Below are 20959 nucleotides of genomic sequence, written 5' to 3'. Positions count from 1 at the left end.
AAAGAATCTCACATGTCTCAATCTCGAAGAGGCTAGCAAAATAATAGGATTAGGGGGACAATTAAAGGTTGATTAGGTGGGATAAATACAAGGTAATGATGTGATATACAATACACAGACATGGATTGTGATGTGTCTCCTCATGGCATCTTATGTCACTATTATAATCATATTTAACTATAATTTTCATTATAAAATAATAATTCGGGGGTTAGGATAAGCTAACCTCCCTAGTTTAATTAATCCTAATGGGATAAATTTAAAATTCTTTGATTTATTAATAGGAAAAACTGTAAATTTGGTCCTATATGTTTGTCACTTTGCGATTTTGGTTCTTTATGTTTCCATATTTCAGTTTTAGTCCTGCATGTGTTTCGATTTTTGGAAATTTCGATCCTTTTTATTCGAAAATGTTTACGTGGCACTATACACGTCAGCTCCACATCAGCACTGAATTGGTGCCACGTCAGCGCCACGTCGGAAAAAAAAAACTAAAATTGCCAAAAAAAAATAAAGATAGCAGACTAAAACTGAAATCGGAAAATATAAAAGACTGAAATCACAAAATAACAAACATACAAGATCAAAAAATCAATTTTTCCTTATTAATAATACCATCATGCATAAGACACATCCCGATACTAATTTATTAAAAATCTCGATAAATACGATAATTTTGAACTGATACGAGGGGATGATGATTTAAGGGAAAAAGATCATCTGCTGTGGTGAAAAAAATAGCATAGGATACTATGCATTGAAATGAGCATGATTTTAATATTCCATGTGTGTAATTAATTAATTAATTAATCATGTGATATGAATTACAGAATACTATTTAATGCACAGTATTTTGTGCTGTTTCTCTCTCCAGAGGATCGGGATCCTGATTTAAGTGACCTACTTTTCCACGTGCTAAATTTTATAGTTGTTGTTGTTGTTGTTGTTGTTGTTATTATTATTATTATTATTATTATTGGAATTTTGTGTACCCATTAAATTTGATTAGTGGATGATTTAAGCGACGTACGAGTCCCGTGATTTTTAGCTCGATTTGAGAGTTTTTCATATGCTAAAAAAAAGTATCGTTATTTTTCATTATTCTTGTGATTTAATTTGTCATCGTTCAATTATGTGACTAATTTGCTTCGTCAATTTTATTGTAAAAAAGGGGATTTTTTTTAAAAAAATTTATTCCAACGTGTAGTTTCCAGTTTCCACCGCCAGAGATTCGTTGGTCACGCTTTTTATAGTACATAATATGTCAATGAAATTAAATACTAGTCTATTCCATGGGACAATAGTTATATCTTGTGTGATTTCAATTAAGAATGATTTTTTTTCCTTTTTATCTAAAATTTTTCATTCTAATAAAAATTAAACACTTCAATTTATTCTCATAATCTATTGAAGTTAATCTAGATTTAACCTTTTTCGCGATTTGGAATAGTCGATAAGATTATAATTGATCACCGGACTCTCATTTAACCTACAGACCAAACACCATATAGTTAATCATACTGCATAATCTATATATAAAAAAATTTAATTACTTATATTACATATTTATATTATTCCCACAACACAAAAAAAAATACAATTTCTGTCCGTATTTAAAAAACACACAAAAGTCAAAACAACACACAAACACTTGATAGATACAAAGTATACACTTGTTAATGGACCACATTACCTATTCCAAGCCCATAACTCATTAACTTGTTTGATCACGTGTATTATTTCATGTGGTAATAGCACATTTATTTATCAAATAAAAGGGCTATCGAAACTAAATCGGATTGGTTGTCCTTATCTTGCATTTCTGTTAGAACAATATAGCATATGACTATAATTTTTTGATAAGAGTATAGCTCCGTGAGTTATGAGACGGTCTGACTAATCTATATTTTTGAGATGTGTCGAGTCGATTCATATTTGTGGATAATACTTAATAATAATATTTTTCATTAATTTGGATCAAAGATACTTATAAAAAATTGATTTATGAGACCTTTCACGAGCATTTTTTTTTATATTGTTATTTAAATTCGTTGTCGGATATCCTGGTTTAGGCCCTACGTCCTATTTAGAACTTTTATTACATGAATTGATGTATTCGGACATTGTACAAGATCCACAAAATAAGGAGAGTAACATTTGCGCCACACCGATGGGCATTTAAAGTTGCAAGTAAAAGAAAGCTTTCTCAACTCTCAAGTCCCATCAAGGAATGCATCCATACATTGGATTTTAAAACAAAAAAGAAAGAAAGAAGGGTTTTGTTCACTTAAATGAAACAAAACTTGTATTCTAAGATATATGTGTGATTTGTGAATTAAATAAATATTGTGTGAATATATAAAAGAAAATATCTCTTCAACATTGCACATAGTGCATTATTGATTTTGTGCAATCACGCCCCCGGAAAGGCACAAATATCACGTCCTTTTATCACGCAATGTTTGATCAATCATTTCTTGTGAATAGCTATATCTATATAAGTTTCAAAAAATAAAATAAAATAAAAAATCTATATCTATATATGTGTGTTTATATATACAAGTATAGCCGCACACGCATTGCGTGTGTATGAAATAATACAATATACTTAATATATATGTTATATATAAATATTATATTATTTTCAATAATTTTTAAAATTATGTTTTCTCATATCTAAAATAATATAAAAATAAATTTAAAAATTACTTATCATTTTATCCTATCTATAATGGTAAGTTGAAAAACATATGTAAATATATAAATAAAATCTATTTTACTTATTTATATATATATAATAATAATATAAAGGGTAATTTTGAAAAAAAAAAGATGGTGTTTTACTTCTAAGGTGCTCAACTTATTATATATAATATAAATATATATATAATGTTTTTGTTTTGAATAAATATATATATAATGTTAAATAATGCATTGCGTTGTCTTTGAGTTAATGTGTGGCAACTAACCCATAGTAGGGAGTAGCATACCATTAATGGGCCAAAGGGACCATGCACCAACTTACATGTAAAAGAAAACAAATCAAGATTAGTTTCAAAAAAAAAAAGAAAAAGAAAAAAGAAAACAAATCAAGAAACACATGCATATATATATATGGACAAATATTTGAGTTCCGGTACATTCCTATCAAATTTCTAATAAATGGATTAATTGTTTATGGTATTTAAAATAAAAATATTTTTGTAACCAGAACAGATATTGTTCAACAATTTATATTCATAATTGTTCAATATGTAGCCAAATGGAAAAAAAGTTGTAAAAAAAGAAAAAAAAGACAATTCTAATTGTATTTTCTTGATATCATAACAAAAAGTCACACTCTAATATTCAAATTCAAAGTTGGAGCTCAGGCTTTGCGAATAGTAATAATTAGGTAGGTCTAGTCGAATCCTTGAAGATTTTGGTGGCTACTAGATTTGTGTGGATGATATAAATACTAAATTGTATGTAACAAAATGAAAAATGGGACCATAGCATGTGAATGTTTGTAGATGAGTTGCCCTTAACTTTATCATCGATTATTTTATACCGAAGAGGGGCCATGGCCCTTGTAAATAGTTGTGGTCTTGTGGATATCAATAAAAATCTTCATGTCTTTACTCTCTTGGGTGAAATTTGTTTATCTAAGTTCCAAATATAAAGTTCATATATATACATATATTCAGGGAGATGAGATATTACCCTTAGGATAGTACCCAAGTCTTCACAAAAATGTGGACATTTTTATTTATCAATTAATACAAGCGAATAATAAATAATCACTCATCCTGTCAATCCAACCAAAAGGTGTTATCCAAACTTTTTATAAAATCAAGATAATTGCTTTAAAGCTAATCATAGGGAATTGCTTTCCTTGTTCACCCTTTCCTTTAAACTGGGAAATTTTGCCCTTAGCCTATAATTTTTCAGCGAGACCAAGGTGGGGAATATGGCACAACAGCAAAAATTAGATGCATTTCAGATAAAGTCTTCCTATTTTCTCAACCTCAGTAAATTGTTCTATCCAGGTTCACTGACCAAATTTGTGAAAAAAAAAAAGTTTAAACCTTAAAGTAAACACGAAAAAATAAGCGAAGTTGGAATGCATGCACTACATGAGCAAAACTGCCAAAATCTGTCATCAAGCTCATCGGTTTCACAGTGACCTTAAACCGATTTTATCCCCAAAGCCTACTGATGAAACCCTTTTTGTTGTCTTTCTTCATCCGGTTTTCGAGTGATGGGAAATCGATTAAATTATAGGCGAGATCAAGAACGATGGGATTACGGGGAACCACTTGAAAGAGAGGTGGGAAAGTTTCAATGTGAGGTATTGACTTTGTGGTCGGATCGCCAACTGCCGATTCATAGGAGTCCAATTTATCCGTGAGCAGTTTCTCTACCTGAGGCAGACGCACGGGTAAGCTTGTAAGCATACTCTGCAGTTTTAAAATTGCAGACAAAAGGAAAAACCTGCAAGTAATACCTTGTTTTGATTTTTGGTTAATGATACATTAGAAATCTTTTTTGAAAGAGTCTCTGGAGCCCTCTCCTCCTCCATAACCCCATTTGCATGCTCTACGCAACTGTTGGCTCGACAATCATCATAAAGAATCTTCAAATCCTTGACAGCAACCTACAGATAATCAAGAAACAAGTCGAGTACAAGGTCAAACACGATGTCTCTGTGAAGTGGAGCATTACCAACTCTCAAGCTTTACCATCTCCAGTTTACCACGAGAACAATATGCATTAACCTTTCACATGCAAAGTGACAGCATGAGTAAGGCATTGGTGGCAGGAAATCTACATGAAGCAAGTACAAGAACGTTTGGAGAAGAGTAAAACGCTTGGCATACCTGATCAACACTTTTTGAACTCTGAAGCTTCTTAAGAGCGGTATCAGCCAGAGATCGAGCTCGGCAGAATAAAGCATATGCTTCTGCCCTCTTTCCAGCCGAACTGTAGGATTTAGCCAAGTAAAAGCACCTGCAATAAATTGGTAAAGAAGTCTTCAATCTAATTCGAGATAAGTCCACCTTTAGGAAATTAAGAAACAAAACTTAAAATTAATGGAGTGTGCAAATAATACTTTAAAGACTGGAATCAAGCAGAATAGAAGTAAAAAAGGCACAAGGGGAGAACCTTTCGGCTTGGAATACAGAGCTTTTGAGTTCACATTCCTCGGCAAAGTTAACTTCTTCGGTTTTTCTATCTCTTCCCGAACTAACCAAATCCGTGAGGTCGGAGGTATTCTAAAAGAATCAGAAACATTTACTTTTGTCTATCATGCTTTTTAGCCTAGATATTAAGAACAACAACGGTGCAATGAATGTCAGAATCAAAATTAACAAGAAAATAAAAAATCATTACCTGTATAAGGAGATCGTACAACCGGACAAGTTCCTCAGGCTTGGTGACTTTTTCACTTTTGTCATCCCCACTCTTACTGAGTTTACTTTTCGCCATGCTCACCAACATCTGATTTCGTTCAATCGTCCGCTGTCCTAAAACAGCACCAATTGCTTTATCAAGGCCGCTAAGATCATCCTTCATGTTCTCGGTATTACCTGCAGTAGCCTATTGCATCCAAAATACACGAATCAGACTCCTTAAAAGTAAATTGACAGTTGGGATGCAAATCCCGGACAAAACCAAAATCTCCTAAGACAAATAGCCAGACACTATCATCTCTTCCCCCAAATAACACACTGATTTTTTTCAGGCGTGTTACAAAAGAAAAAAAAAAACAGACAAGACAACAATAATTCCTCATGGAATCTTACCAAGTCATTTCTTATGCAGCTCCTGGCTTCATTATAGGCTGCAAAAATTTTGTCAAATATGGCAAGCTTTTTCTCCCCGGGAAGTGAATCTGCTGTCGGACCATTAATATCTTTCTCCAACTCTTGGGCTGATAAATTTGCAATACACAGACAGCTTTAGACATGTTTCACACAAGAATATTTGGGGGGGTGGGAGCGAAAGGTAAATCCCTCGAAATCTTCATATAATGTTCTCGGGTAAAACTTGACCTTTCAGGATGGAAACACGAGTCTTTGCATTAGAAATAGGAAATTTGTGACCGAGCCAATGAAATTCTGTCATAGATGCGGCCTGCTGAGATCGAGCTTCAGCCATTACAGCCTGCCATAGACAGCGAAAATAACAAAATATACGTCACAAAAACCATGCAGAGATACCCATCTATGGAATTATCCATTCATAGTAAAAGTTACGTAACAATAAATATATAACTCAGGAAAAGAAGTAACACTTCGTATACATTGCCATTGTTATCAAATTAAAGGCATTGCATATGCATTGAGCATTGCCTACTCAAAAGAACAAACGAACCTCCAGTTTGGATTTAAAAAGATCCAGAGCAGGCCCTTCCATTTCTCCTATCTGGACAAGCTCGGAAGTTTGGAAATTCGACTCCCCAATTTTGTGCATGCAATATCGTAAACTAGGCTCAAGCTCCTCAACCCGCTCGCGGCAAAGGATTTGATTCTCTGCATCCCCATACTTGCCAAGTTCCTCATAAACCGCTCTATTAAAATCAATTTAGTTATGCGAACACAACGAGCATAAATTAGGACCACTGATGTTTCTAGGAATAGTTTAAACTGAGTGACAAAGAACATAAACGAATATGGAAATGAGAGAGAAGGAACAGAATTAGTTATAGAGCTGACTTCCATATTTGCATAAGTTGAAGAAAACTAACCCTATTGTTTTACATATCATCAGAAAGTTACATCTTTAAAGACTAGAATGTACCTGGAGCTTTTGAAACTCTTCAGTGCAATGTCCCAGTGCCGATCTTGTTCAAATAACAAATTCCCTTTCATATATGAAGCATAGGCCTAAGAATAGGAACACGATCAGCTCTATCAGAAATATCAGATTTTGTAAAATTTAACTCTCCAAGTATGAGAAAATTTTGTGGCTTAAAGCATTAATACCACAAATGGAGAAAATTATCGAAGATTTTGGAATCCCTAGAAATGTTGACACAGACAAAGATGATGGTGTGTCACTGTCATAACATGCTGCTAAGTACCTCTGTCAACATATCGTGCACGCACAATTCATCATGATGCTATTGGCATAATGGCAATTATATTTTATTATAATGTTATTATAATGTTATAAAAGGACTACTTGGATATGTTTCACCAAAAGACTGCATCTCAAATGAATCGCTTGGTGGTTGTCGATGGACGAACATTCTAATATCCACTTTTATATCTCAGATACCTCAGATTGTTTCAACATAGCTACATGAGCATCTACAGCTTTTCAAAGAGAGATCACAACGCAGACAATACATTTTTTTTTTGTTTTTCACCATTTTACAGCTGCAAAAAAGCAGGGACCAAATTTAATTCATGGATGACAAAAAGGAAAGCTATCATAAGAGAAGGAATTCTACAGCAATAAATAAGTAGCGGTGTGCTAGCAAAAGAATTAATTTTGTCGGTCGATGTAAAGTCATTAAACTGTTTCCAATTGTAGGACACCAGATAGCAATACTTCAAGCCTTAGAAGCTAATGAGATCAAACCTCTGCTTCAAGAGATGTCCTTGAATCTCCCTTGATGGAGCACAACTCTTGGAAAAGGGTAGCCCATTTCACTGCCTTCCTCAGTCTGCCAATGAGGTAACACCTTTGACGTGCATTTGGACCATCCGGCAACGTTTTCTTCTCCATCGCATGGCTCCATGCTCTTTCAGCAGTATACAGAACCAAATGGAGAAACCTGATTTGATTTCACGAGCATCAATCTATCTAATTGGCATATCCTTGTGGCAGTAGATACGGCCAAATAAATAATAGTTTTTGTGAGGCAACAAAAATTTCATTCTTTCTCCTTCATACATTCAGAAGCTGCAAACTTTTAACAAAATGGAAAAGAATCACAACTCACACACCTGCATGCATATTTTGCACCTAATTCAGACATTAAATGCTCTCTTGTAAGGAACAAAGAAGAAGAATCCCCAGAGAACATTTATCCGAGTAAAGCTAATTGCACAGACAATGAGAAAATATATGCCCACAAATACCTACCTGACTTCAGTGACAATAGCTACCGTAATAGCTCTCTTCGTATATTTCCCACGGCCATGAGTGAACTTCAGTGACTTGTACAATCTTCTCAAACGTGCACCGCAGTACCTCCTAAAATTCAATTGGCACAAACATCACAATCAAAATGGCGCCAATTCCAGCACAAAGTCAACCTATTCCCAACCAAACTCCCCTAACACAATCATCAAAATAAAAAAAGCACGCACATGCAGAATTGCATATAAATCAAACAATGCACATTTCATGTATTATACCTGTAGCGAGTATAATCACCAAAGCGTAATCCATGCTGCATTTGAGCCGATTTCAGTAGCTGCAATACTGTATATCCCCGAAAAACATAAAATTATTCAACACCGAAGCAAAAATAGATTGCCTCGCACAAAAGATTAAAAATACCATTAATCGAGAATTTAGGGTTATTAGTTTGATCAGATAGGGATGAATTCTGATCGTCGATCTCCATAGCGGCCGCATCATTTCCCTTCGCCATTAAAATAATTCGTAAAACGAACTTGAGATCTGAATACCGGAGGCGTTTACAAGAATGGGAACCGAATGGATTAGTACAAAAAGAAGACAAATAATACTCCAAAAGTTCCGGCTGCGGCGGATGCTCGGATCGCACGGCGGCGCAGAGGTTTTAGCTCGTACTTCTCGTGGCCGGCCGTTTTTTCTTCGATTTTTGGATTGCTTGTTACATGGACTACAATTGGAGGGTTTTTTAATTAATTAAATAATATAATACCAAAAAAATGAATTAATTAAAAATATTAAATATAAAGAACCGGGGTTTGTGAATATAATTATTGTTTATCCTATTATTATGATTCTAAAAAAAAAGGAAAAAAATATTGTTTAAATTGTTTAAACAAGATATTGAAAAAAAACAATAAATCACCCCTAACAAAATAAGAATAAATAAATCATAATAAATTAATGTTAAAATTTTAAATAGTAATAATAAATTATAATATTATTCTTGTCAAAAAAAAAATTATAATATTATTACAATTATAGATGAAAAAAGTTATCATGGGTTTAAATAAAAATTTATGATTGGTTTTGATCAGTTAAATCGAATTTGTAACGAACTCAATATTTTTATATTCGATTTTTAAATGAACTTACTACCATTTTTTTTATGAAAAAACAAAACAAACTAATTCAATTAAAACCGACTATTTCAGCTCTTTTAACTCATAAAAAACAAGATAGTTAGTTAGGAACGAAATCGATTTATTTGGTTTGATTATATTATCTTTATTAATACCTTGAAATTTTTGATTTGATTAAAAAAAAGCCATAAAAACGGGGAAACTATATTTAATCGCCGTAAGTGTATATTAAATATGCGTAATTACATTAAACGTAAATATTTATTAAAAAATTTTCATAGTATTCAATTTTTTACACTTAAACTCGTTTTAAACTTACTTACATTTAGTTGTGTTTTTTTGAAAATTAATTAATGTTAAAAAATGAAAATTAATTAATTAATTAATTTCTATATAAAAATAGGATAAAAATTAAAATTGAGTAAATATAAGCTTCAATTTTTATAAATAGTTTATTTAAAAAAAATAAAAAAAATCTTATTTGTTACGGCACGGAGGGCAAAGTTGTCAAGACGGGCAAACCTGGTCTGGCGGAATCAAGTTCGGCACTGGAAACAAAGAACACATCTTCTTCTTCTTCACCGTTTACCACATCACATACAAATAACTTCGGGGGAGAGTAAACTGAAGTTGGGGTTTAGGGTTCTTAACATTGAGAGAATGGATCAAGAAGAAATAGATAAAGTGGTTCTGGCTTATTTAGACAGAAGGGGCTTTAAGCAAGCTGGCCTCGCTTTTCAACAAGAGAAGCAGCAAAATAGCAAAGGCAGCGACATCTCCTCAACTGCACTAATCGATCCCGAGATTGCCAAGCAAATCCTTGCATTCTCTGAGTATGAGCGAAAGTTACCGCTTTTTTACTCCTTTATCCGAATTTCATTGATTTCATGTCTACTTTTTTAACTTTGAAAGAAGTTAGGATTCAACTCTTGAATGTTTGCTTATATTAATTTTGAGGTTATGTATAATTACTGTAAAGAGCCCTTTTTTTTACCAACTCATACGGTTGGAACCTTGTTGATGGCTTTAACTTTGGAGAGAAACACTAGAGGGCAGCATGTTTTCTTGGTGTGTGCTTAATCTAATTTTATTCGTGTGTATCGTGATTGGGTTTGATTGTTTTACCGATGGTTTTTCAGGGTGGATGGTCCTGCACAGTACCAAGAAGGTTACAGCAAACTTCGATCGTGGGCGTATAGTTCATTGGATCAATACCAGGTAATTATCAGTTGTTTTTATAGATAGTTGTTAGTGCATTGCCTTAAAGCATTTTGCTTTATTTGATGGCCGAGTGCTTCTTTTAGTTTGTTGACGAAGCAATAATAACAAAACACGATGGTTATTTCTGAGAATGGCTACTCACCCTCGGTGTTATTCTAAATCAATAGGGACTTCAATAGTTGATAGTTAAACTGATTTCCATGTGTTGGTGTGCTGTGGCCTTGTTTCATTTTTTCCTAGCATAAGGTGCATTAATGATAAGTGGTTTCCCAAAATGCCTCAAAACAAAAAAGCTTCAAACTTTTATTTATATTCCTTATGTATGTTTGCCTTGCAGCACGAGTTGGTTCGCGTGTTGTTTCCAGTATTTATTCATGGATTTATGGATCTTGTGGGTAAAGGTCACATTTCAGAAGGTTTGTTCATTAATATTTCATAGTGTGCATAACATGTTTACACTGTGACTTCTTAAACCATTCCATTCTTTTTCAGCCAGAGTTTTTTTTAATAGCTTTCGAGGAGACCATGAGATTATCCATGCGCGTGACCTCCAAAAATTAGAGGGTGTTCTTTCTCCATCACATCTGGAGGTCCACCCACTTTCCTCGGATCATTTCTGAATTTCATCAATCGTCGAATAGAACACCATCTTCTCTAAAAGATTGCTTATTTGTGTAGGAAATGGAATTTGCACGTGCCCTAAGACAGAGCAAAGTCAACATGAAGATATGTCAAGTAATTTGTTTACCTCTCATAATACATTCGTATTATTCTTATCTATTATGAGCTACATTAGTTCGAAGTGTACAAAGCTGAGTAGTTTCTGTACGTCTCAGCTAAAATATCTTTGATGAAGTTAAAATGTTCAAGCTGGAAAATTGTAAACTTTGCAATAAGTCAGATGTTTTTAAAATGATATGAAAGATTAGTAAAGGAGACAGCTTTTTTAAAGTTTTACAAGAACAAACGACTCTGATCTGATATTAATTTGTAAGAGAAAAGTGGAAGAATCTTACCCACATAGAACGGAAGAATCAATTATGAATCGTTAGGGTTTTGATAATGATTTTGTGCTTAAACTCAATTTCTTGAGTTGACCTATTGATGGATCTATATTAGTTGATTTATAGTTATTAATTCATGCACCGACACTCTTTTTTCAGAATTTGGGATGTTTTGGGAGTGATATGAAAAAGAGAGTCAATGACTTCTCACCTGGATTATATATCTTGGATTTATATGACTGAAAATATTATCATTTGTTAATTACAGTACTCATATGATCTACTTCTGCAATATTTACACAAGTCTCAATCAATTACTATGCTTGGAATCATCAATGAGCACATCAACTTCCAAGGTATAATTTTCTCAAAGCATAATATAGTTCATTCATGAAATTGGACTCCTTAATCACCAAAAAGGCTCTTTAGACATACAATCGACTCACTGGATAGGACTGAAGAGAGCACTCCTCTTTAATAAGAAAAGAAAAAAACAAAGCTGAGTCACAATTCATGTCGACAAATTCCTGAATGCATGATTAATTTATATTTACATTTATCATCCCATTTCTTCATTTCTTTTTCCGCCTGGGTATATTAACATGAAGTTTCAATGCACAGTTTCTCCCGGACAACCAAGCTCGATTGCTGATGATACTGAATTTGTTGCACTTTATGGAAGTGGCCAGGATGCAGCTGATTTGATAAATCAGAAAGAAATCCATTGGGGGGTTAGTCTATTTGTTAGAATGATGACAAGCACGCACACACACACACACACACAAACTGTATGTCCATGTAAGTATGGTCTTCTAGGTTACATCTTTGAACGTCGGGTCATGACATGAATGAATTCTTTAATATGTTCTTAACAAACAACTTCTAAAGTAAAGTTATGTAGTTGGTGTTACTCTTTTAGCAAGACCATTTAAGAATAGATGAAATTGTAATCATATTCCACTACTAATATACTTTTGGTTGTACATGTAGCAGGAATCATGTCTATTTCGTCAATAAATGCAAGATCATTTGTTGCTTTGTAGGATATTGTTGTTGTCTTTGGCTTAAACACTAGCTAATGAGCATAAAATGTGACAAGACCATGCTTAATTTTTTTTTTTACAGATATTGTAGTCTTAATTCTAGAAATTCATGGTTGAACTTGAACTCGTCACTTTATCCTTTTTGTTATACGAAATATGGTTGCATTATTGTGTTTGTAATTAGGACAGATACTGTTCTAACTTGATCCTTCAAAAATTATTTTGTTATTGTCCTTGTAATGTATTGTTTGTCATATCATACAAGTCAAAGTGGTTGTGCAATTTGACAGTCAATGAACTGGATTTAGTTATTTTTCGATTTGTTTCTTAATACCTGTGTTCTTTCAGTTTTTTTTTTCTCTTTTTCTCCCTTCGCCTTTTGTCAGATATTGATAAAAGGTGTCAACCCTACCTTTCTTATTCCATTCAAATTGCACAGTTGCTTGAAGATTCTTTGGAAGAAAAGTTGGAGAAGAATGGTGTTTCCAATGCGGATTCGGAAAAGGCAGATGGAGAACTGAGGGAAGGGGAACTGGAAGAGAATAAGGTAGTCAATTTTTTGGATCCACTAAGTTCACTTAATTATGATACGGAGTAGGCTGATTCTTTTACTATAGCTATTTAAAATATATTCTTCTCCAATTTTAGAAAAAATCTGTTGATGGGGGAAAACAAGCCTCGACACTTAAAAAGCTGAAAAAAGACAAGGCTGGCAGTGCAACAACAAAGGCTCGTTCAGAGAGTACTGCTGTATCTGGAGCTCCACATGTCAAACCAGAGCTAGCCTTGCCAGTAATGTATTTTCCGGAGTACCCTTTTTGTTTTTCATGGTGATCTATTGATTATAGGAAGACAATGGAGTTCAAAAGATGCAATTTAGTAATTTGTTAACTTCTTTTTTTCTACTAACTTGTTACGTTGTTGCAGTGTGCATTACATGAATTAAAATTTGGGTGATTGTTACTTTTTTTTTTTATACAAAAACCACATTTTCAATATTCAATGTATTAAATGTTATGGCTATGGAGATGATCTCTCTGCCAGAAGAGGAGTTTAACCCCATTCACTTATCCAGGGACATGTCCCTACTCCTTGGGGAAAATACTACCTCGGAAGAGTTAATCATCTGAATGTGAGTTCAGAAAGAATAAGTTAGATCCCAGTCAGATTAACATTGTGATGTTAAATTAACCCATCCTTCTGTGCCTGTGTCCTGCACAATAAGGGAATGATATTGAACTATCAATTAGGTCTAGCTGTTTGCTGTTTTTGGTGTGGCAAGTGTTGTTTATATTATTTTTATGTCTTTTCTTAGACCACCAGAGGTGGAACATTCTATTCTTGATGACTTAAGGAACCGTGTGCAGTTGAGTGGTGGGGCATTGCCTTCCGTCAGCTTTTATACGTTTATCAACACACATGATGGGTATGCTTATTGCTTTTGAAGATTTATACTTAATTGACGAGGTATAATTTCATTATAATTTACTTATTTTCTGTGAAACTGTATTATGTATTACACAGTTTAAATTGTGCTTCGATATCTAATGATGGGTCGTTGGTAGCTGGTGGATTCTCAGACTCATCGTTAAAGGTTGTTTACTTTTCTGTTTTTGTTATGTATTCACTATTGCTCTTTCTTTGGTAACCTGTCACTGTAATTTCCAGGTTTGGGACATGGCAAAGCTTGGGCAACCAAATGAGTTTTGTAAGTTGATTTTCTTGTGTTTCCCTCCACTTTCAACCAAAAATATCTTATTTTCTATCTTGGCTTTTTAATACTGTTTTTGTCTTGAGTTGTTCCAAGTTGTATATAAAGTATGTAACCAATTGACTTAGTATTTAGCTTGTGGGCTACACCTGGATTAGTTTCACTTAAATGTTGAAAAATTTTCTGTCGAAATAATTATGAGAACTTGGACCAAAATTAATGTTGCAGGAATCAGTTATTTGGTTGATGAATCATTGAAAGAAACGGTTCATATGCTTAGCAAAAAAGAACAATTTGATTAGGGGAAAAAGAGTCATAGCTGTATGGTTGTACTTGATTACAAAATGTTCGTTCATTGATGAATATGCATGGTCTCTTTTACCAACCAAACTGCTTGAATTGGAAAGCAAACAGGTGGACAAAATAACCAGACATCCATACTATGCATTTGAATTTGATAAGGATTGTGTGACTGTATGTTTACTTTCTCCAGTCTAATATCTCACCAGTCTAAGAAATGATGTTTCGTGATTTGCCATGCTTTTGGTTAATCATTCAAGATTTATTGTTCAGCATGATTTTAGCAAGATATCGAGCGAAGAGTTTTACATTCTCCATGAAACCAGTATAGTTTAGAATGTAACTTATTGTTTTCTGTCCAATTTAATACATCTATCAGGATACATGCTTATTAATGAACCCGAGGTTGTTAACTCGAGTAATATCAGCTTCTTTGCAGGGTGAAAATGAGTTAGCTCCCAATGGGCAGATACGTAGCAATAATGCCGGGGAAAGACCATATACCTTATTTCGAGGACATTGTGGACCCGTTCATTCCGCCACATTTAGTCCATTTGGAGATTTTCTTCTATCGTCGTCATCAGATTCAACGAGTAAGATACCTTTTGCGAATGCTTCTTCATCCGTTTTTCTTGACCTGTAATAAGAAAGTGTGATTCCAATTGCAGTTCGATTGTGGAGCATGAATTTTAATGCAAATCTTGTTTGCTACAAAGGTCACAATTATCCTGTGTGGGATGTTCAGGTAAAAATGTTCGGTTGAACTTAATGTTTATTGCATAACTTAGTTCATCAACAGCTTCAACTGATAGAAGCATATGAATAGACTTTATTGCCTTCTTTCACATTGATCATTAGTCGACCTTTGTATAGATTATTAAATTTGCAGATTTACTGTGTATACAAAAATGAGGAGATGACTCGCATAGTGTGCAAACTTGGATCTCATTTGTATTATGCTTTATTATTGAAATTAAAATCAGCTTTGACCTTAACATTTTTTCTTTTATTTGAACATGGAAGCTTATAGTAATAATTGTCCTTGTTTTTTTTAATCCTTGCAATGCGCATTTCATTTACATGACTTGTTGACGTCTCTTGCTGTTACATGGTTTGTCTGGTTAGAGCCACAGAATGGGAAGACTTCATCAAATTCAATGCATACTTGCATGTTTTATATTTTACTTCTCTTGCCTACACATCCGACTCATACTTCCACCACTATATTGCAGTTTAGTCCAGTAGGACACTATTTTGCTAGTGCTTCACATGATCGGACGGCAAGGATCTGGTCCGTGGAGAGAATACAGCCTTTACGAATAATGGCAGGTCATTTATCTGATGTAGATGTGAGTTACTATTCTCTAACATGTGAACTCACCCACCCAACACACACACAACCCCCACCCCCCAACAAAAAAAAAAAAAAAAAAAAGGGAACTCTACACTCCAGTATGTATATCTATGTGTTTGGATTGGGTGTACGTGAAACACCATATGCACGAATTCACATGTTTTGACATTGTTGTGGGAGTAAATTTCATCTTTTGCAAGATATAATGGGACTGTTAATCACCCTCATCTTTGTCGCATTTATATAATTTTCATTCAGTCACAAGATTTTGATTTTAAAAACCTTTCCATCTTCTAGTGTGTGCGATGGCATTCAAATTGCAACTATATAGCAACTGGATCTAGTGACAAAACAGTGCGATTGTGGGACGTCCAGAGTGGAGAATGTGTTAGAGTTTTCGTTGGTCACCGGAGTATGATTTTATCTTTAGCAATGTCATCTGACGGTCGTTACATGGCATCTGGTGATGAAGATGGCACAATAATGATGTGGGATCTTGCCAGTGGTCGCTGCATTTCCCCTTTAGTTGGTCACAACTCTTGCGTATGGTCACTTTCTTTCAGGTTGAAAATTACCTTGTAATTCCATTTAGCGTTTATGGTCTTATCGCTAGTAAATGGCACATTTTTTTTCATGCCAATAAATGGTTGGATTTCGATAACTGTTATTTCAGCTGCGAAGGTTCACTTTTGGCATCTGGTTCTGCCGATTGCACTGTGAAAATATGGGACGTAGCTGCCAGCTCTAAAGTGGCAAAAAATGAAGAAAAGTAAGTTTGCTATGGGTTCATTTGAAGTAAATTTTCTGGTGATGATTATGAATTATCCTCACGTGATCTCTTCGTAGCAGCAAAAGTGGAAGCGCCAACAGGCTAAGATCACTGAAGACATTGCCTACCAAATCTACTCCTGTCTATGCTTTGCAGGTAAATCACGCTACTCTCTACCTCTCCTCTCTTTAAATACGTAGTCGTTTTTGAAAAACTAACGATTGAGTCAATGGTTGAAAACAGTTCTCTCGAAGGAATCTTTTATTTGCTGCCGGGGCTCTCTCAAAGCAGTCGTAATCTCATGGCTAAGTTTATCTGATTCCGTTGGTTAGCGAGTTTTTCTTCCAATGAATAGGTTCGATTCTTGTAAATCTAGTCGACTCTTGGTATCAATTCAAACCATAAATGCAGTGTTAAAAAGATGTAGTTTCAGTTTGAAGCGTCGTAGCCTAATTCATTTTCTTGAAGCATAATTGTTTTTATTATGTTTTATACAACAAGATTCTTTGAATTTGTGGTTTATACTTTATAGAATCATTGTGCTTGCAAAAGTTTACTTACTAAAGGAAGCCAGTGATAAAATAGAGGATGAATTTGTATCACTTCTTTTATATGTTATAATTTTGCATTTAATAAAGAATGTGAATCAAGAGTGTCAAATACGCCAAATATAGAGGATGAATTAAAAAAATTCTGGAAAATAACCATCATTATCAATATGATCATTGATCTTCCATTAACTTGCTTTATAAAAGATGTAAGAATTCGAAGTTGGGCGCACCCCACGACGTGTTACAAATGCTTCACTACAATCTTAACAAAAATAGTGTTAAATAAAATAGGCATTTTGTTGAAAATATATATAAATATATATTATTATTTATTGTTGAATGTTGAAGGTTGAAAGTTGAAAATTGAGTTGTAAAATATTGAAAATTAGTGTGTGATGATGTAATTAATGATGTATTAATTTTTGACTAATCTCCAATTGAGATCTATAAATAGGTCTTTCCATTTGTGTAGAAAAACACAATTGTGAAGAGAGAAAAATTTTATAAAGTGTAGAATTTTGAGTTTTTGAGTTTTTACTTTTTACCGTAAATTTTTACTTTTTCACAACACGTTATCAGCACGATCGCTCGAAGGTTCTCTATATTTTCCGACGCTCCAAAATACAAGAAGAAGTCAAAAATATTCAACAAGTAAGAATTTTTATTTTACTGTTTATATATTTTTATTGTGTATATATTAATATATAATATCATGTTATGAAAAAAAATAAGTTTTTTTCAAAACTTGTTATAAATCCTGGGAGGATGTTAAGACGACATCCCACACTCCCGGTAAGGGATACGACAAGTATAAAAGCCTCTAAGGTTTTTAAACAATAACGTGATATATATTTATTATGTATATATATTAACTATATTAATATATAATTTCATGTTATTATATAAAAGGCTGTCTACGACACCGATCTTATAATAATGTGATATGATATACTATACCTGACTTTATACTAACTATATTGGTATAATTTCACAACATTATATAAAAGGCTGTCTACGACACCGATCTTATAATAATGTGATATGATATACTATACCTGACTTTATACTAACTATATTGGTATAATTTCACAACATTGTATAAAAGGCTGTCTACGACACTGACCTTATAATAATGTGATATGATATACATAATTATTTAATTATGATTATCATTATATGCATTACATGATTATCACGAATTTTTATTCAACACATACTCAATTTTTTCTTTACCCCCAACGGTCACAAACGGTAACAAAACGGCTAGTTTTTGCCCTATAAATATGTTCACTCAAACTCATTTTCAATCACACCAAATTCATTCTTTCTCTCAAAATATTTTATCCTCGGTTTTTTTCGAAGATGGAGATGATGACATTTATAAGGATATTTTTCATAACGACTATGATCATCATGCTCACGAGTCTTTTACTCACCAGCGATTTTCCAACACATATTTTTTCTCTATTTGTATACGCACTTGTAATTTACGTTCTTCCATTATTTTGTATTGTCATATTTATGGAAATTAACTAATAAAATGCATTGTTATTTTCTAGTACCACCATGTCGAACTTGGCGAAACTCGAATTCATTGCACTTGATATAACCGGAAAGAATTATATGCCATGGACCCTCGATGTAGAAATGCATCTCGAGTCATTGGGTCTTAACGAAACTATCAAAGAAAATAACATATCATCCTCACAAGATAAAGCAAAAGCGATGATATTTTTACGCAGACATCTTGATGAGGGGTTGAAATGTGAATATTTGACCGAAAAAGACCCAATGATTTTGTGGAAAGGGTTAAAAGAACGTTTTGAGCATATACGGGAAGTTATACTTCCGACCGCACGAGATGAATGAAATACTTTAAGATTCCAAGATTTTAAAAAGGTGAGTGATTATAATTCTGCGATGTATCGAATTGTCTCACAGCTGAAATTTTGTGGGCATAATATTACTGAGATGAAAATGCTTGAAAAGACATTTTCCACATTCCACGCATCAAATATAACTCTACAACAGCAATATAGAGTGTGTGGATTTTCAAGATACTCAGAACTCATCGCATGTTTACTCGTGGCGGAAAAGAATAATGAATTGCTCATGAGAAATCATCAGTCCAGACCTACTGGTTCAACGGCATTTCCTGAAGCAAATGTCGTAAGTAAAAATGAAAACCAAAATCAAAGATATAGACAAGATTTTGGTCGAGGTCGTGGACGAGGACGTGGGCGTGGACGTGGGCGTAGAAATGATCGCGGTCGTGGTCGAGGCCGTGGATTTGAAAATAAAAGAGATAGTTATTTCAATAACTCATCTCAAAGGAACGTCACGAACCACCCACAAAAGAGGCAGCATGATAATACGGGTGAAAATGAAAATCATCCAAAAAGAACTGAGAGTGTTTGTTATAGATGTGGCACTCCAGGACATTGGTCAAGAACTTGTCGAGCCCCTGAGCATCTGTGTAAGCTCTATAAAGATTCAATAAAGGGGAAAGAAAAAGAGACCAATTTTACTGAAAACATTGACCATGCAAGTGGTTCAATGAATTTAGATGCTGCCTACTTTTTGAATGATTTCGAAAATATTGATTAAATGTACTGGTGGGAAAAGAATGTAACAATGTAATTTTTATATTGTAAAACATATTATATTTTGCATGTATTATTCTGCAATTAAATTGTAACATATTATAATTTGCATGTATCTTTCTTAATTCATTTTATTGCATATTGTTTTTGAAGATCATTATGGAAAAAGCTATGATCAAATATGGAAATAATGCACTGGAAGTTTGCATACTAGATAGTGGTACAACGCACACTATCCTCAGAAATGAAAAATATTTCTTGGAATTAAAACCAACAAAAACAATGGTGAATACAATATCAGGTCCTGTAGACTTGATTGAAGGATGTGGCAAAGCACAATTTTTGTTACCTAATGGTACAAAATTTTTGATAAATAGTGCTTTATATTCACCACGATCACAAAGAAATTTGTTGAGTTTTAATGATATATATTCTCATGGTTATGATACGGAAACAATAACCGAAGGAAATGAGAAATATATGTGTCTTACTACATATAAATCAGGAAAGAAATATGTAGTTGAGAAATTATCAATGCTCCCTACTGGATTGCATTATACACATATAAGTCCAATCGAATCAAATATGGTTATTGGAAATTCTTCAATACTAACAAATTGGCATGATCGATTGGGACATCCTGGTTCAATAATGATGCGAAGGATTATAGAAAATACAAGTGGTCATCCACTGAAAGACCAGAAGATCTTTCAGAATAATAAGTTTCAGTGTAAAGCATGTTCTCTGGGGAAACTTATTATAAGACCATCACCAGCTAAAATCCAAAAGGAATCACCCATATTTCTTGAACGTATTCAAGGTGATATTTGTGGGCCAATTCATCCACCATGTGGACCATTTCGATACTTTATGGTATTGATCGATGCCTCTAGCAGATGGTCACATGTATGTTTATTGTCCACTCGGAATGTGGCATTTGCAAAATTGATGACTCAAATAATAAAATTGCGGAATCAATTTCCCGAATATACGATCAAGAAAATAAGACTTGATAATGCTGGAGAATTTACTTCCCAGACTTTTAACGACTATTGTATGTCGATGGGAATTACTGTTGAACATCCTGTAGCTCATGTTCATACACAAAATGGATTAGCTGAATCATTGATTAAACGTCTGCAGTTGATTGCTAGACCAATGATTATGAGAACGAAACTCCCTATTTCT

General features: G+C 33.7%; 2 protein-coding genes across 3 annotated transcripts; one reads left to right on the top strand and one right to left on the bottom strand.

Moving 5' to 3' along the window:
- Nucleotides 1–3869: 3869 nt before the first annotated feature.
- Nucleotides 3870–8792, bottom strand: LOC140863695 (uncharacterized). Its single transcript, XM_073267296.1, has 13 exons — nt 8497–8792; nt 8352–8418; nt 8077–8187; nt 7570–7765; nt 6784–6869; nt 6358–6553; nt 6036–6147; nt 5787–5914; nt 5374–5580; nt 5146–5255; nt 4860–4989; nt 4487–4636; nt 3870–4403 (listed from the first exon to the last, which is right to left on the bottom strand). Exons 1-13 carry the CDS (start codon nt 8588–8590, stop codon nt 4179–4181), a joined length of 1812 nt encoding a protein of 603 aa, XP_073123397.1. The 5' UTR covers nt 8591–8792; the 3' UTR covers nt 3870–4178.
- A 963-nt stretch (nt 8793–9755) lies between these two features.
- Nucleotides 9756–17154, top strand: LOC140863268 (transcription initiation factor TFIID subunit 5). 2 transcript variants are annotated; one of them, XM_073266576.1, is made up of 19 exons: nt 9756–10048; nt 10355–10433; nt 10774–10852; nt 10929–11026; nt 11115–11171; nt 11709–11796; nt 12062–12171; nt 12923–13030; nt 13132–13280; nt 13799–13909; nt 14008–14077; nt 14152–14191; nt 14923–15087; nt 15163–15239; nt 15727–15843; nt 16146–16411; nt 16522–16617; nt 16695–16773; nt 16861–17154. In XM_073266576.1, the coding sequence occupies exons 1-19, from the start codon at nt 9876–9878 to the stop codon at nt 16912–16914; spliced, it is 2016 nt and encodes a 671-aa protein (XP_073122677.1). In that variant the 5' UTR covers nt 9756–9875; the 3' UTR covers nt 16915–17154. The 2 variants fall into 2 exon arrangements, with proteins under 2 accessions (XP_073122677.1, XP_073122678.1); XM_073266577.1 differs by having other exon boundaries at nt 9757–10048; nt 16698–16773.
- The last annotated feature ends 3805 nt before the right edge of the window (nt 17155–20959 follow it).

The sequence above is a fragment of the Henckelia pumila genome, chromosome 4, assembly GCF_033568475.1.
Source record: "Henckelia pumila isolate YLH828 chromosome 4, ASM3356847v2, whole genome shotgun sequence".
NCBI classification, from domain to species: Eukaryota; Viridiplantae; Streptophyta; class Magnoliopsida; order Lamiales; family Gesneriaceae; genus Henckelia; species Henckelia pumila.
The sequence above is the reverse complement of the archived record's forward strand: the minus strand, read 5'-3'. Positions and strand labels throughout refer to the sequence as shown.

Coding starts and splice junctions, on each gene's coding strand:
- LOC140863695 (XM_073267296.1), bottom strand. CDS start 8,590: ATGGCGAAGGGAAATGATGCGGCCGCTATGGAGATCGACGATCAGAAT. Junction 8,419..8,496: donor CCCTAAATTCTCGATTAATG/GTATTTTTAATC, acceptor GGGGATATACAG/TATTGCAGCTACTGAAATCG. Junction 8,188..8,351: donor GGTGATTATACTCGCTACAG/GTATAATACATG, acceptor ATTGAATTTTAG/GAGGTACTGCGGTGCACGTT.
- LOC140863268 (XM_073266576.1), top strand. CDS start 9,876: ATGGATCAAGAAGAAATAGATAAAGTGGTTCTGGCTTATTTAGACAGA. Junction 11,172..11,708: donor TCAACATGAAGATATGTCAA/GTAATTTGTTTA, acceptor TGTTAATTACAG/TACTCATATGATCTACTTCT. Junction 13,910..14,007: donor TTTATCAACACACATGATGG/GTATGCTTATTG, acceptor TGTATTACACAG/TTTAAATTGTGCTTCGATAT.